Consider the following 14,064-nt stretch of genomic DNA (forward strand, 5'->3'; position numbering starts at 1 on the left):
GCAACAGTAACATGGAGCAGACTTAGTTATTGGGTACTTGCAGGTTCTTATGGCCTGGATTGGCCACTGTTGGAAACAGGATGCTAGGCTTGATGGACCCTTGGTCTGACCCAGTATGGCATGTTCTTATGTTCTTAAGGTGGTCTCTGAGTTTCATTTGAATCATTCCATTTCCTTGTCATCCCTGGATAAGGTCAGAGATGCGGAGGAGTATCTACTTCTGCATCCCTTGGATGTCATGAGACTTGCCGTGCAGTATCTGGAGGTTTCTGAAACTTTCCAAAAAGACAGATTGCCTGTTTGTCCTTCATGGTGGCAGGAAGCAGGGCGAACCAGCTTCGCAAGCTACAATAGTTTGCTGGATTAAGGAGGTGGTCACAACTGCGTATGTGGATGCTGAGAAGTTGTTGCCTACTCAAGTTAGGCTTCATTCCACTAGAGCTCAGGTAGTGTCTTTGGCGGAGGTTAAATTGTTGTCTTCCATCAATATCTGTTGAGCTGCAGTTGCAGGCCCGGAAGGGTGCAGCCTTTGCACGTGCAGTGTTGACTTGACCGAGGGGAGCCTCCCACCTTGTTCAGGAGTAGCTTTGGTACATCCCACTGGTTCTGAGTCCATCTGTCTACACGCTAGGAAATGCAGAAATTACTTTCCTGTTAATTTTGTTTTCCTTAGTGTAGACAGATGAACTCAGCTTCCCGCCCTTGGCTGCCGAATGATTGTGTAAGTAGTCCTCCTGTGGGACTATGGGTCCCAAGGGATGATTACTGGCAAGTGTTCATCCAGTGGGAGCACTGAGAGGAGAGGATCACCTTGCTGGTGGCTGAAAGGAATCAGTAAGTTTTTGCTTGGGACATTGCCTTTTTTAAAAGTATTGGGGCAAAGTTACCTATTTGGGAATATTATTTAGTGTGTTTGTGTGTTTGTGCTTTTAATAGTCAGTAAGGCAGTGAATAAACAAGTTAGATTGTATTTTTAAATAGTCGGTCAATAAGGCAGCTAGTAAGCAGAACTGAGTGTTTGTATTTAAGAAAAAAAAAACACCCCCAAAAAACCCCACAAAAAGTAGCCAGAAGCTAGAAATAAGCTAGGAGCAGTGTATACCTAAGTAAAAAGGTTGAAAAGTTCAGCTCAGTTACTCACCTTGGAAAGGTGTTGAGGTAGTGTGATTTGGTTTGAATACGTACCAACATTTGTTAATCAAGAGAGCAGTGAGTCCCTCTGGCTGACTAACTGAAGTTAGACTGTTTGGATTTCCCAACCCTCCCATCCTTCGCCCACCCACCTCTAGCTCATCCTTTAATTTATAGGCAGGTGCCACTTTCACCAAAAAAAAAACCAAACCCCAACAAAAACTTTATTGAGAGTTTAATCAGACCCCGGTAGGCCACTACCAGACATATAGTTAATTCACTAATACATTTAAAGGACGTTAGACACATTCCTACTCCCATACCAACCTAAAACTTAACTAGGAACTGATCAAAATTGAGATGTAGGCAGCAGTCCAGCAGCAAGAGGGGGGCTTCCCAGTCTTTTGCATCGAGTGTCACATGTCTGATTTTTTACCCACCGGTGAGAAGTTGTACATGTGCATGCGATGCAAAGAGCTCCTGGCTCTCAGAGAACGAGTCCGATCTCTGGAGGCTAGAGTGGCAGACCTGGTGGAGCTGAGGCAGACAGAGAGGTATATAGATGAGACCTTCAGGGACATAGTAGCCAAATCCCAACTTCAGACTGGCAGCCCTAGTGCTGCCTTGGAGGAAGAAGGTCTCATGATTGGAGAGCATCAACCAGGCGCAGCAGGAAAGGATCCTGTAGCAAGGACCTGCTCTCCAGGTGATGCATTGTCCTTTCGCACTGAGGATATCTCCCCAAGGCCTACTGCCCAGGAGGGAAGGGTTAGGTCAGCCGTCATAGTTGGTGATTCGATTATTAGGAATGTAGATAGCTGGGTGGCTGGTGGGCGTGAGGATCGCCTGGTAACATGCCTACCTGGTGTGAAGGTGGCGGACCTCACGCGTCACCTAGATAGGATTTTAGACAGTGCTGGGGAGGAGCCGGCTGTCGTGGTAAATGTGGGCACCAACGACATAGGAAAATGTGGAAGGGAGGTTCTGGAAGCCAAATTTAGGCTCTTAGGTAGAAAGCTTAAATCCAGAACCTCCAGGGTAGCATTCTCTGAAATGCTCTCTGTTCCATGCACAGGTCACCAGAAGCAGGCAGAGCTCCGGAGTCTCAATGCGTGGATGAGACGTTGGTGCAAGGAAGAGGGATTCAGTTTTGTTAGGAACTGGGGAACCTTTTGGGGAAGGGGGAGTCTCTTCCGAAGGGATGGGCTCCACCTTAACCAGGGTGGAACCAGACTGCTGGCGCTAATCTTTAAAAAGGAGATAGAGGAGCTTTTAAACTAGAACAAAGGGGAAAGCCGATAGTCGCTCAGCAGCGCTTGGTTCAGAGAGAGGTATCTTCAAAGGATACTAATGATGCATTAGAATTAGGGCATCCCAACAGTGAGGTTCCTATAATAAGAAAAGTAGTCCAAGTGCCTGTAACTAAAACCTCTCCTGAGCTAAAAAAAATTCTAACTTATCCCTATCAATTAAAAAGCAGAATGAAAATAAAAACAGAAAAACAAACTTTGAAATGTTTGTATGCTAATGCCAGAAGTCTAAGAAGTAAGATGGGAGAATTAGAATGTTTAGCAGTGAATGATGACATAGACTTAATTGGCATCTCAGAGACATGGTGGAAGGAGGATAACCAATGGGACAGTGCTATACTAGGGTACAAATTATATCGCAATGACAGAGAGGAGCACCTGGGAAGCGGTGTGGCGCTTTATGTCCGGGATGGCATAGAGCCAACAGGATAAACATCCTGCATGAGACTAAATGCAAAATTGAATCTTTATGGGTAGAAATCCCTTGTGTGTCAGGAAAGACTGTAGTGATAGGAGTATACTACCGTCCACCTGGTCAAGATGGTGAGACGGACAATGAAATGCTAAGAGAAATTAGGGAAGCTAACCAAATTGGTAGTGCGGTAATAATGGGAGATTTCAATTACCCCAATATTGACTGGGTAAGTGTATCATCGGGACACACTAGAGAGATAACGTTCCTGGATGGAATAAATGATAGCTTTATGGAGCAATTGGTTCAGGAACTGACAAGAGATGGAGCAATTTTAGATCTAATTCTCAGTGGAGCACAGGATTTGGTGAGAGAGGTGACGGTGGTGGGGCCGCTTGGCAATAGTGATCATAATATGGTCAAATTTGAATTAATGACTGGAAGAGGAACAGTATGCAAATCCACGGCTCTCGCGCTAAACTTTCAAACGGGAAACTTTGATAAAATGAGAAAAATTGTTAAAAAAAAACAAAAAACTGAAAGGAGCAGCTACAAAAGTAAAAAATGTGCAAGAGGCGTGGTCATTGTTAAAAAAATACCATTCTAGAAGCACAGTCCAGATGTATTCCACACATTAAGAAAGGTGGAAAGAAGGCATGGTTAAAAGGGGAGGTGAAAGAAGCTATTTTAGCCAAAAGATCTTCATTCAAAAATTGGAAGAAGGATCCAACAGAAGAAAATAGGATAATACATAAAAGTTGGCAAGTTAAATGTAAAACATTGATAAGACAGGCTAAGAGAGAATTTGAAAATAAGTTGGCCGTAGAGGCAAAAACTCATAGTAAAAACTTTTTTAAATATATCCGAAGCAGAAAGCCTGTGAGGGAATCAGTTGGACCGTTAGATGATCGAGGGGTTAAAGGGGCACTTAGAGAAGAAAAGGCCATCACGGAAAGATTAAATGATTTCTTTGCTTCGGTGTTTACTGAAGAGGAGGATGTTGGGGAGTTACCCGTACTGGAGAAGGTTTTCATGGGCAATGATTTAGATGGACTGAATCAAATCACGGTGAACCTAGAAGATGTGGTAGACCTGATTGACAAACTAAAGAGTAGTAAATCACCTGGACCGGATGGTATACACCCCAGAGTTCTGAAGGAACTAAAAAATGAAATTTCAGACCTATTAGTAAAAATTTGTAACCTATCATTAAAATCATCTATTGTACCTGAAGACTGGAGGATAGCTAATGTAAACCCAATATTTAAAAAGGGCTCCAGGGGCGATCCGGGAAACTACAGACCAGTTAGCCTGACGTCAGTGCCAGGAAAAATAGTGGAAAGTGTTCTAAACATCAAAATCACAGAACATATAGAAAGACATGGTTTAATGGAACAAAGTCAACTTGGCTTTACCCAAGGCAAGCCTTGCCTCACAAATCTGCTTCACTTTTTTGAAGGAGTTAATAAACATGTGGATAAAGGTGAACCGGTATATGTATATACTTGGATTTTCAGAAGGCGTTTGACAAAGTTCCTGATGAGAGGCTTCTAGGAAAAATAAAAATTCATGGGATAGGTGGTGATGTCCTTTCAAACTGCCTAAAAGACAGGAAACAGAGAGTAGGATTAAATGGACAATTTTCTCAGTGGAAGGGAGTGGGCAGTGGAGTGCCTCAGGGATCTGTATTGGGACCTTTACTTTTCAATATATTTATAAATGATCTGGAAAGAAATACGGTGAGTGAGATAATCAAATTTGCAGATGATACAAAATTGATCAGAGTAGTTAAATCACAAGCAGATTGTGATAAATTGCAGGAAGACCTTGTAAGACTGGAAAATTGGGCCTCAAAATGCCAGATGAAATTTAATGTGGTTAAGTGCAAGGTGATGCATATAGGGAAAAATAACCCATGCTATAGTTACACAATGTTAGGTTCCATATTAGGTGCTACAACCCAAGAAAGAGATCTAGGCGTCATAGTGGATAACACTTTGAAATCGTCGGTTCAGTGTGCTGCGGCAGTCAAAAAAGCAAACAGAATGTTGGGAATTATTAGAAAGGGAATGGTGAATAAAACAGAAAATGTCATACTGCCTCTGTATCGCTCCATGGTGAGACCGCACCTTGAATACTGTGTACAATTCTGGTCGCCGCATCTCAAAAAAGATATAATTGTGATGGAGAAGATACAGAGAAGGGCTACCAAAATGATAAGGGGAATGGAAAAGCTCCCCTGTGAGGAAAGACTTTTCAGCTTGGAGAAGAGACTTTTCAGCTTGGAGAAGAGACAGCTGAGGGGGGATATGATAGAGGTATTTAAAATCATGAGAGGTCTAGAATGGGTAGATGTGAATCGGTTATTTACTCTTTCAGATAATAGAAAGACTAGGAGGCACTCCATGAAGTTTGCTTGTGGCACATTTAAAACTAATCGGAGAAAGTTCTTTTTTACTCAACGCACAATTAAACTCTTGAATTTGTTGCCAGAGGATGTGGTTAGTGCATTTAGTATAGCTGTGTTTAAAAAAGGATTGGATAAGTTCTTGGAGGAGAAGTCCATTACCTGCTATTAATTAAGTTGACTTAGAAAATAGCCACTGCTATTACTAGCAACGGTAACATGGAATAGACTTAGTTTTTGGATACTTGCCAGGTTCTTATGTACTGGATTGGCCATTGTTGGAAACAGAATGCTGGGCTTGATGGACCCTTGGTCTGACCCAGTATGGCATGTTCTTATGTTCTTAGTACCTAGATTGGGTACCTATATTCTTTCTTGAGTTCAGTGTTTCTACACTAAGGAAAACAAAATTATCAAGTAAGTAATTTCTCCAATATATTATATATACATGTGCAATACAAAATGTATATCCCACTATTCTAGATCACACTTGTAAGATCTAGCATGTAAAGGTAATATTGCTATTTCATAGACAGACCAGAAAAATAAATTACTTTTAATCTTCCTGTGTATTGTTTTTTCATGCATTTTTGTTATTTCACAGAATGAGAAGGAACTTTTTTCAAATTACCCAATGATGATTCATTGAAAAGTTGATGTTCTTTAGTTATTTCTGGATGGGTACATCACTCATGAGTCTTATTTTTTTGAAGATTTTACACAGGAAATTCAGAATCCAGTGATCTGCAGATGGATGCCCACTCAAAGAAAAATGATCCTGGAAAAATTGTAAATGAGCTTTTCAAACAGGCAAGAGAACTTGGAGCTGTTCCTTTAGATGAAGCCTTAAGATACTCAGATGATATGAATAAAGCTAAAGTAAGTGTTACACATTGATTTAATTCTAAGTGGTGAAAAGGTAATTAAAACTGGCATTGTTGTTGGTTTGTCATTGCTAATTCTTCCCTGACTTATCAGAATAATATACAGTATTCCTTGAAAAGTAGCATCTTATTACAGCTATGATCTAATTATTTTTACTTTGATTTCTGTTTAAAAACAGCTGTTAGTGTTAATAAAAGTGAATTAAAAATATTGAGGTTGATATTAAGTCACGGAACGGCTAGTTAATCTAACCGGATATAGCTATCCAGCTAACTTAATGGGAATATTCAGTGGCGCAGCCACACTGTTGAATATCCCTGACTATCTTAAGGTTAGCAGGATAAGTCTGGCCAACTTTAGGACAGCCCTATGGCGTAACATATGTGGCTAACTCTGGCCCTTCCGGAAGCGCCTCTTACTCGCCCCAAAACGCCCTCGTTTTATGCGACTAAATTATAGAATTTAGCTGCATATGGCTTTAAATATAGCCAGCTAACCATTTGTACAGAGAACTTTTCAGATATCCATCTAAATGGCTTTTGAATATCGATCTAATTTGATATAACCTTCCCATTTCACTTTCACTTGCAACAAAAGATGGCATTACTCACTGGTACTCAACTTTTGACACTCTGAGCCTTTTTTATACTGAGATGGTTCTCAGAGAAAGGCATTCTCATTCTCTCACAACAAGTAGACATGATGAGAATTTCACACATACATTACTTCTGTTGTCAGAGGAATATCTGTAGATCTTTCTAGGAGAGCTATTGCACATGCATGGTAAGATTCCTGTGCACTGCTGAATCAGTAGTCATTTTTCCAATTCATCATCCTAGAAGAACCATCTCGCTGGACCTTTTCTAAAATCTTTTTACAATAGATATATATATATATATATATATATATTTTTTTTTTTTTTTTTTTGCTAATGCTCATTTTCCCAAATGGTTTTCTATAGCTGTTTCTTGTTTTCCTCCTTAGCTTCCCTAGTGATGCTTTGCACCATCCATTTTATGGTGCTCACAAATTGGATGTTGAAAAGATAGTGATCACCGAAGTTGGTATGTCTGAAGAAGTCTCGGGTCCTTTCATGTTTCTAGGAAGGAGTCTGCCAGATGAGCATACAGTTGTAAATAGATGAGGTTTGCCATCTGGTTTGAGATAAATGCTTAGATCCTGTTTCTTGTTCCATATAAAAACTGATTGAGTGGACTGGTTTAGTGACTCAGTGGCAGTGCTATGCTCTGCCACAAGGAAAGTGCCTGATTCCATCCCCGAGTCTAGTCCTCTGCTATCCCGGGCCATCTGGGGCTGGGGATGAGGGAAGGAGTCATGGTTGGATTTAAGATTTATGTTTGCAGAGTTCTGGAAGGAGCCCTGGTGCACGGACCCACTGCAAAAACCAGATTAGGTACACTGGGAAAGATATAAAATAGGGAAAAAAAGTTATCTTTGTGTGCTAAGATCTCAGCCCTGAATCCAATTGAGTTGGAGTTCCAAAGGAGCAAGAGGAAATTACTACTGAGTCATAAAAAGCTGCATGAGTACCTTGTACATCTCTCTAAGTCAGTGTATCATCATTGTTTATTTATATATTATGCTTTTCCAACAAGAGAGTTCAAAGCATGTTACAGTAGCATTTGGCTTGCTGCAGTTACAATACATAGAAATCAAAACCAGGAGACTAATCAGTTCCGATGTATAATAAAGCAGTTACAATATACAGAGATTAAAGATGGGGGATGATCCCTAATGTGGAGTTCCAATGTATAACAAACAAAATGATGGATATTTATAGGGGTTCATAGTTAGAGTTGTTATTATGGGTGTTCACTATTTGCAGTTTCAAAGAACCAGGTCTTTAGGAGTCTTCTAAAGCTAGGAGATTTAGAGCTAGTTTAATATTATTTGTTAGAGAATTCCTTGGGGTTCAGACTGATCCTGAAAAAGTTCTTTTTCTGGTGCTGGAAAGATGTATTTCCTTTGAAGCTGGCACCAGTAGGCATGCTTGAGAATAGTGAGCTTAGGGGTAGATTTTAAAATTTGTGCACACGTCCATGTGCACTTGCTTCCCGTCGCGCACATATGGATGCCCTGATTTTATAACGTGCTTGCTGGCGCACGCATGTTATAAAATCTGTGGGCCGCGCACATATGCACCTCTGATTTTATAATCCACGTGCATGTGCAGGTGGAGCGAGCAGGGGGACTGAATTTTGTAAGAGTACGCGTGGTGATGTAATTAGGCCTCCCCCAGTTCCCTCCCAGTCCTCTCCAATTAAGAAGCGGACTGGGAGGGAACTTTCCTACCCCCCTACATAACCTTTCTTCCCTTTCCCCTCTCCACCCCGACCCCTAATTCCTAACTAGCTATCTCTAATTTTTTTAGTTTTTTACTTACTGCTCCTTGGGAGCAGAAGCAATGTACATGCGCCGTCCGGCACACGGGTTCCCTGGGACAGCGTACAATGGTGCTGTCCCGGCCCTCCCCTCCCCACCCGGACCCTGTCCCCTTCGAAGAGGCCTGGCACTTGTGCGCGTACCAGGGTTTTCACGCATGGACGGGCCCCCTTTGAAAATTCACCCAGCGCTCACAAGGTCCAGCCACATATGTAAACTCTGGGATTTACACATGCAGGGCTTTTAAAATCTATCCTTACTGTATAGTTGGGGGGAGGGCTGTATGGTGAGGCACCTGCTGAGGTGGGTTAGTGCATATCACTTGAGAGAGTGTAAGCTATGATTTATTAGCAATTCCAGTGGTAAAGAATTTTTCCCGTCAATAGCAGGGCTGAATTAGCCATGCTGTCTGAGAGAGCCTTGCGACCAGTCAATAGGCATAGTTTTCTCAGTTAGTACAGAGTTTTGAACTCTGTACCGCTGCGCAGTGAGCTTCCCACGGGATTGCTTTGTTACCTCAGTCTCTTTTTTTCTGCAAGCAAGTCTGCACACAGGGTTTTTCTCCTCGTCTCTGAAGAGATTTTTTCTCAATTTTTTTATCTTCTTCATTTCTTCTGGGCAGTGATGGCTCCTAAGCCATCCAGATTTAAATACTGCCAATGTGGTAAGATTATATCCATTACAAATGGACATTACTGCTATATATGCCTGGGACCGGAACAATACCAGGTCTCTTGCCGGGACTGTGGTCATATGTCCTCCAGGGCACAAAGAAAACGTGTGGAAAAAATTGCGCGGCTAAAGATATCATCCACACAGTCTTCGCCTGGACCGTCGAAGAGACCAAAGAAGACTCCGTCTAAAAGGTCTGCTTCGCTAGAGGGTACCTCGGCCAGGCCGGTCAATCCACCAGGGCCAGTGAAGGGAGTTGAGGCCGCAACTCCTCTTTCACAGAAATCCCCTCATGAGCCGTGTGGGTTTCAATTCGCTGAACCCACTCGAACCCGCTCATCGATGCTGAGGAAGTCGGCTCATAAAAAATCAAATTGGCCGAAGCAGGACAGCGGGTCGGAGCTGAGATGCGTGCACGGCACATCAGCGCATAGCTGGGCGCACAACTCACCGGCGCACAAGTCGGCACCCGAGGCCTCGGCGCACAACTACGCGCACAAGACATCGACGCACAGCTGTGTGCATAAAACATTGGCGCACAGCTCCGACAACTCATCGGCGCATAGCGCCGCGCACACTACAGGGGTGCACGACAGAGCTAGCAACGATGCGCACAAAGGTGCATCTAAGCGCGCAGCACCGATTCCACACGACGTATCGAAGCAGCATGACTCAAAACATGCGAAACTATCAATTCAACCTTGAATTCCGACACCCTTGACACCAGTCTTGACGCAGTCTACACTACTAAGTCAGGAACATCTTAAAAAGTCACAAAAAACTAAGCATGTAATATCTACAACACCTGGTGTGAAAGATTCTCACAAACAGGTGGAACTGGTCTCTGTCCATGACACTGCCACATCTAGCGAAGGTTTGGATCTTGATGGATCTTCTCTTAGTAGACCACAATCCCCTCTGCTTCTCCATAACTCAGGCCTGCCTCCTCAAAACGAGCTCATATCAGCAATGCCTTCAGGAATGGGGCCTTTTCCAGGACCTTCACAACCTCTAGCATCTAAAGCGATGTTACAGATTTCGCAGGCAAATACTTTCTTCCAAGAACTGAACACAGCACACTTGCGCCTTCTCAGCCTTCACTTGTGCCTTCTCAGCCTTCGCCACTTGCATTGCCAACTCCACTCCTTTGGCACTATCTCCAATCCCAGGCCGACCAGACAATCCAGACTCACAATGGACATCGTCGCCTGGTTTATCTACAGGGTTCCCATCTGACCCTCCAGAAGGACTCCCGGAACCTTATTCCCTTCCCAAAGAGTTGTCCTATGCAAAGTTCATCGAGAAAGTGGGCTCTATTTTAAACATCGAAACGGGAAAGATCCCTGATCCTAGGTCAGAGGTGTTAGGGATACTGAAAATATTCGAAATGCCTCCAGAACCAACAGCTTTACCACCACATACAGTGCTGGATACAGTTCTTCATAAAATGTGGGACATCAAGGAAAACGGACTTAAAGTACCGTATGCGGAATTCCACAATTTACGATTCCACACAGCTGCCACATAATTCAATAGTAGTGGAATCTGCTCTCTGAAAGGCAAAACGGTCAAAACTTCATTCCAATTCACCACCAGGAAAAGACCATAAGTCTATGGATGATTTTGGCCATAAGGTATACCATTCCTCCTTGTTGGCAACAAAAATTCAACATCATCAGTTTTACATAATCCAGTATTTATTTGAATGTCTTCAGAGATTATGTCCCTTATGTTTAACCTCTGAAAATACTCTGCCACAACCTTTTACAGACATGGAAGAAGGGCTTCGCCATCTACTTCGATCTGACTATGAGTCCTTTGAGTCTTCCACAAGGTCCTTGGCTACGGCTATAGCGGCCAGCCAGATGGCGTGGCTGAGAGGATGCTCACGATAAGTTAGTGGACATACTGAGCCTGGGTGATAATCCTTTTGGTGAGAAGTTTGGGGAAACCGTTACTCTTCTTAAAGAACAGAGTACCACTGTACTATCACTCACATCTCCAATGGACCCCCATACCTCATCCAGGAAATTTTACCCTTCCTTCAGGAAGAAGTCCTACCAAGGGTACACTTAAGCCATATAATACCTATCGATCACAGAATTATTCCCACCAAAGATACCAACCTCAGGCCCATCAGTCCTGTGGACGACCTCGTCAACAAAGGCCACAAAAGCAAACACTAGCACCTCCTCAAAAACAGACTTCATCTTTTTCAGCTATCCCGAGCCACCTCCACCACCTTACATAGGAGGTCGCCTTCAACTGTTTTATGCCAATTGGGAGGCGATTACTTCAAATGCTTGGGTGCTGAACATCATAAGGGAGGGCTACCGAATAAATTTTGTAACACTCCCGGACCTCCCCTCATATTCCTCTTCCCCGAAATACATCAACCCATTCACTGTACCTTCAAGAATAGTTACAGAATCTACAAAACCAAAAATCCATTCAAAGAATTACAAGGACACAGGAAAATCAGGGATTCTACTCCCATTATTTCTCATTCCAAAAAAGTCCAGAGGTCTTCGACCAATCTTAGACTTACGGAATCTCAACAAACACATTCAAAAAGAAAAATTCAAGATGACGTCTCTCAAGAGTATTCTTTCCCTACTACAAGCCAACGACTGGCTGTGTTCCATAGACTTGAAGGATGCATACTCTCATATCCCCACGCACCCTTCTTTCTGGCAATAACTTTGCTTTCAAGCTCAGACCAATCACTGTCAATACAAGATTCTACTCTTTGGCCTGTCTTCAGCCCCAAGAGTGTTCACAAGGGGGTAATTTTCAAAGGAGTTACATGCGTAAATGTAGCTACTATTGTAGCAATTTTCAAAAGCCATTTACTCAAGTAAATTGCACTTATGTGAATAAATCCTATAGACCAATCAATGGCATAAATTGTAGCAATTTTCAAAAACCCACTTACTCAAGTAAAGTGAAGTTACTCCAGTAAACCTGGTTTTTACTCGAGTAAATGCTTTTTAAAATCAGGCCCAAAGTGTTTAGCGGTGGTGGTGGCTCACCTCAGACAACTGTCGATCCAGATTTTTTCCCTATCTGGACGACTGGCTTTTAGTAGCCTCGGATCAGGCTACTCTACGAACTCACACGTTCCAAACAATCAACTGTCTGCAGACCTTGGGCTTCATAATCAGTTATGAAAAGTCCAACCTTCAACCAACACGCTACAGTTCATTGGAGCGCTCATCAATACAACACAACAGAGAGCATACCTCCCACAGGACAGGATTCAAACTCTATCCTCACTGGCTCGATGTCTGTGCAACCGATCACATACATCGGCACGTCAAGTCCTTCAGCTACTGGGTCATATGGTAGTGGCTATCCATGTAGTTCCTACACGAGACTACATATGCGCTGCTTACAGTGGGGAGTAAAGAATCAATGGTCTCAATACTTTCAGCCCCTCTCAACCAAGATACAACTCACCACCCAAATGCGCATCGACATTCGTTGGTGGAAGAACACCGACAACTTGACCTCAGGAGCACCCTTTCGGTTACCTCCCATCAACTCACCCTCATGAAGGATGCATCCAGAAGGGGCTGGGGAGCTCATCTGAGCGAACTAAAGACTCAAGGTCTCTGGTCTACACAGGAGAGCACATACCAGGTCAACCTTCTGGAACTTCGAGCCATTTGGAAGGCACTTCAGACCTTCTCTCCTCAAGTTCATGGCAAGCATCTCATGGTATACACAGACAACCAAGTTGCCATGTTCTACATAAATAAGGAAGGAGGGTCAGGTTCATGGATCCTTTGTCGAGAAACACTTCGAATACTGATGTGGGCAATAGCAAACGAAGTTTTGATGCAAGCCACTTACCTTCCAGGCTTAGACAACGTCATGGCGGATCGCCTCAGCAGGATTTTTCATCCACATGAATGGACTTTAAATCGGGAAGTTGCAACCAGAATCTTTCAATGCTGGGGCAACCCGATGATAGATCTCTTTGCCACAGAGCACAACCGTCAAACAAAAATATTCTGCTCCATTTACCCGAGCAAACTGCGTCACGCTCCAGATGCCTTCCTCATTCTATGGACAGAGGGCTTACTATCTGCCTACCCTCCCATTCCGCTAATATCAAGGACGATTCAAAAATGTATCCGAGACATAGCGGATATGATCCTCATAGCTCCGGCATGGCCAAGACAGCCCTGGTATCCGTACCTAATACGACTATCCATTCGCCCACTGGAGACCCATCCACGTCTGTTGACTCAGGAAGGGGGATCCCTCCTTCATCCACTGCATCAATCCCTCCACCTGACAGCTTGGAGATTGAAAGGCAATTAATAAACCATCTGGATCTGCCAGCTCCATGAAGATATTCTAATTGCATCCAGAAAACCTTCAACTAGATGTAACTATGCAGGAAAGTGGCATCATTACAAGGAATGGTGCAAACAAAGAAAGCTAAACCCTTTCTCATCATCAGCCACACAACTCCTGGAGTATCTTCATACACTCTACCTTGCTGGTTTAGCGCTGGCTTCAGTTTGTGTGCATGTTAATGCTATTGCAGTTTTCCACCACGCTCACAACGGATTTCCCATTTCCAACCATCCATTAATCTCCAGATTCATGAGGGCATGCTACGTCTAAGGCCACCGGTGTCAAAACCACCTATACCATGGAATCTAAATATAGTCCTCGAACAACTAATGCTGCCTCCTTTCGAGCCATTAGATTCATGCCACATCAAATACCTAACCTGGAAAACGGTCTTTCTAGTGGCAGTCACATCAGCATGGAGAGTAAGTGAACTACAAACTTTGGTTCACTATTCTCCTTATTTAGAATTTTACCAT

General features: G+C 43.1%; 1 protein-coding gene across 5 annotated transcripts in view; it reads left to right on the forward strand.

Moving 5' to 3' along the window:
- UBXN2B (UBX domain protein 2B) overlaps window positions 1–14,064 on the forward strand; it is a 112,957-nt gene that overhangs the window by 41,003 nt on the left and 57,890 nt on the right. For all 5 annotated transcript variants that reach the window (XM_029591333.1, XM_029591336.1, XM_029591338.1 and 2 more), the window contains exon 3: window positions 5,974–6,139. In XM_029591333.1, coding sequence (XP_029447193.1) covers window positions 5,974–6,139 — 166 coding nt within the window. The remainder of the gene's footprint in view (window positions 1–5,973; window positions 6,140–14,064) is intronic.

Source organism: Rhinatrema bivittatum, chromosome 2 (assembly GCF_901001135.1).
Source record: "Rhinatrema bivittatum chromosome 2, aRhiBiv1.1, whole genome shotgun sequence".
Lineage (NCBI taxonomy): Eukaryota > Metazoa > Chordata > Amphibia > Gymnophiona > Rhinatrematidae > Rhinatrema > Rhinatrema bivittatum.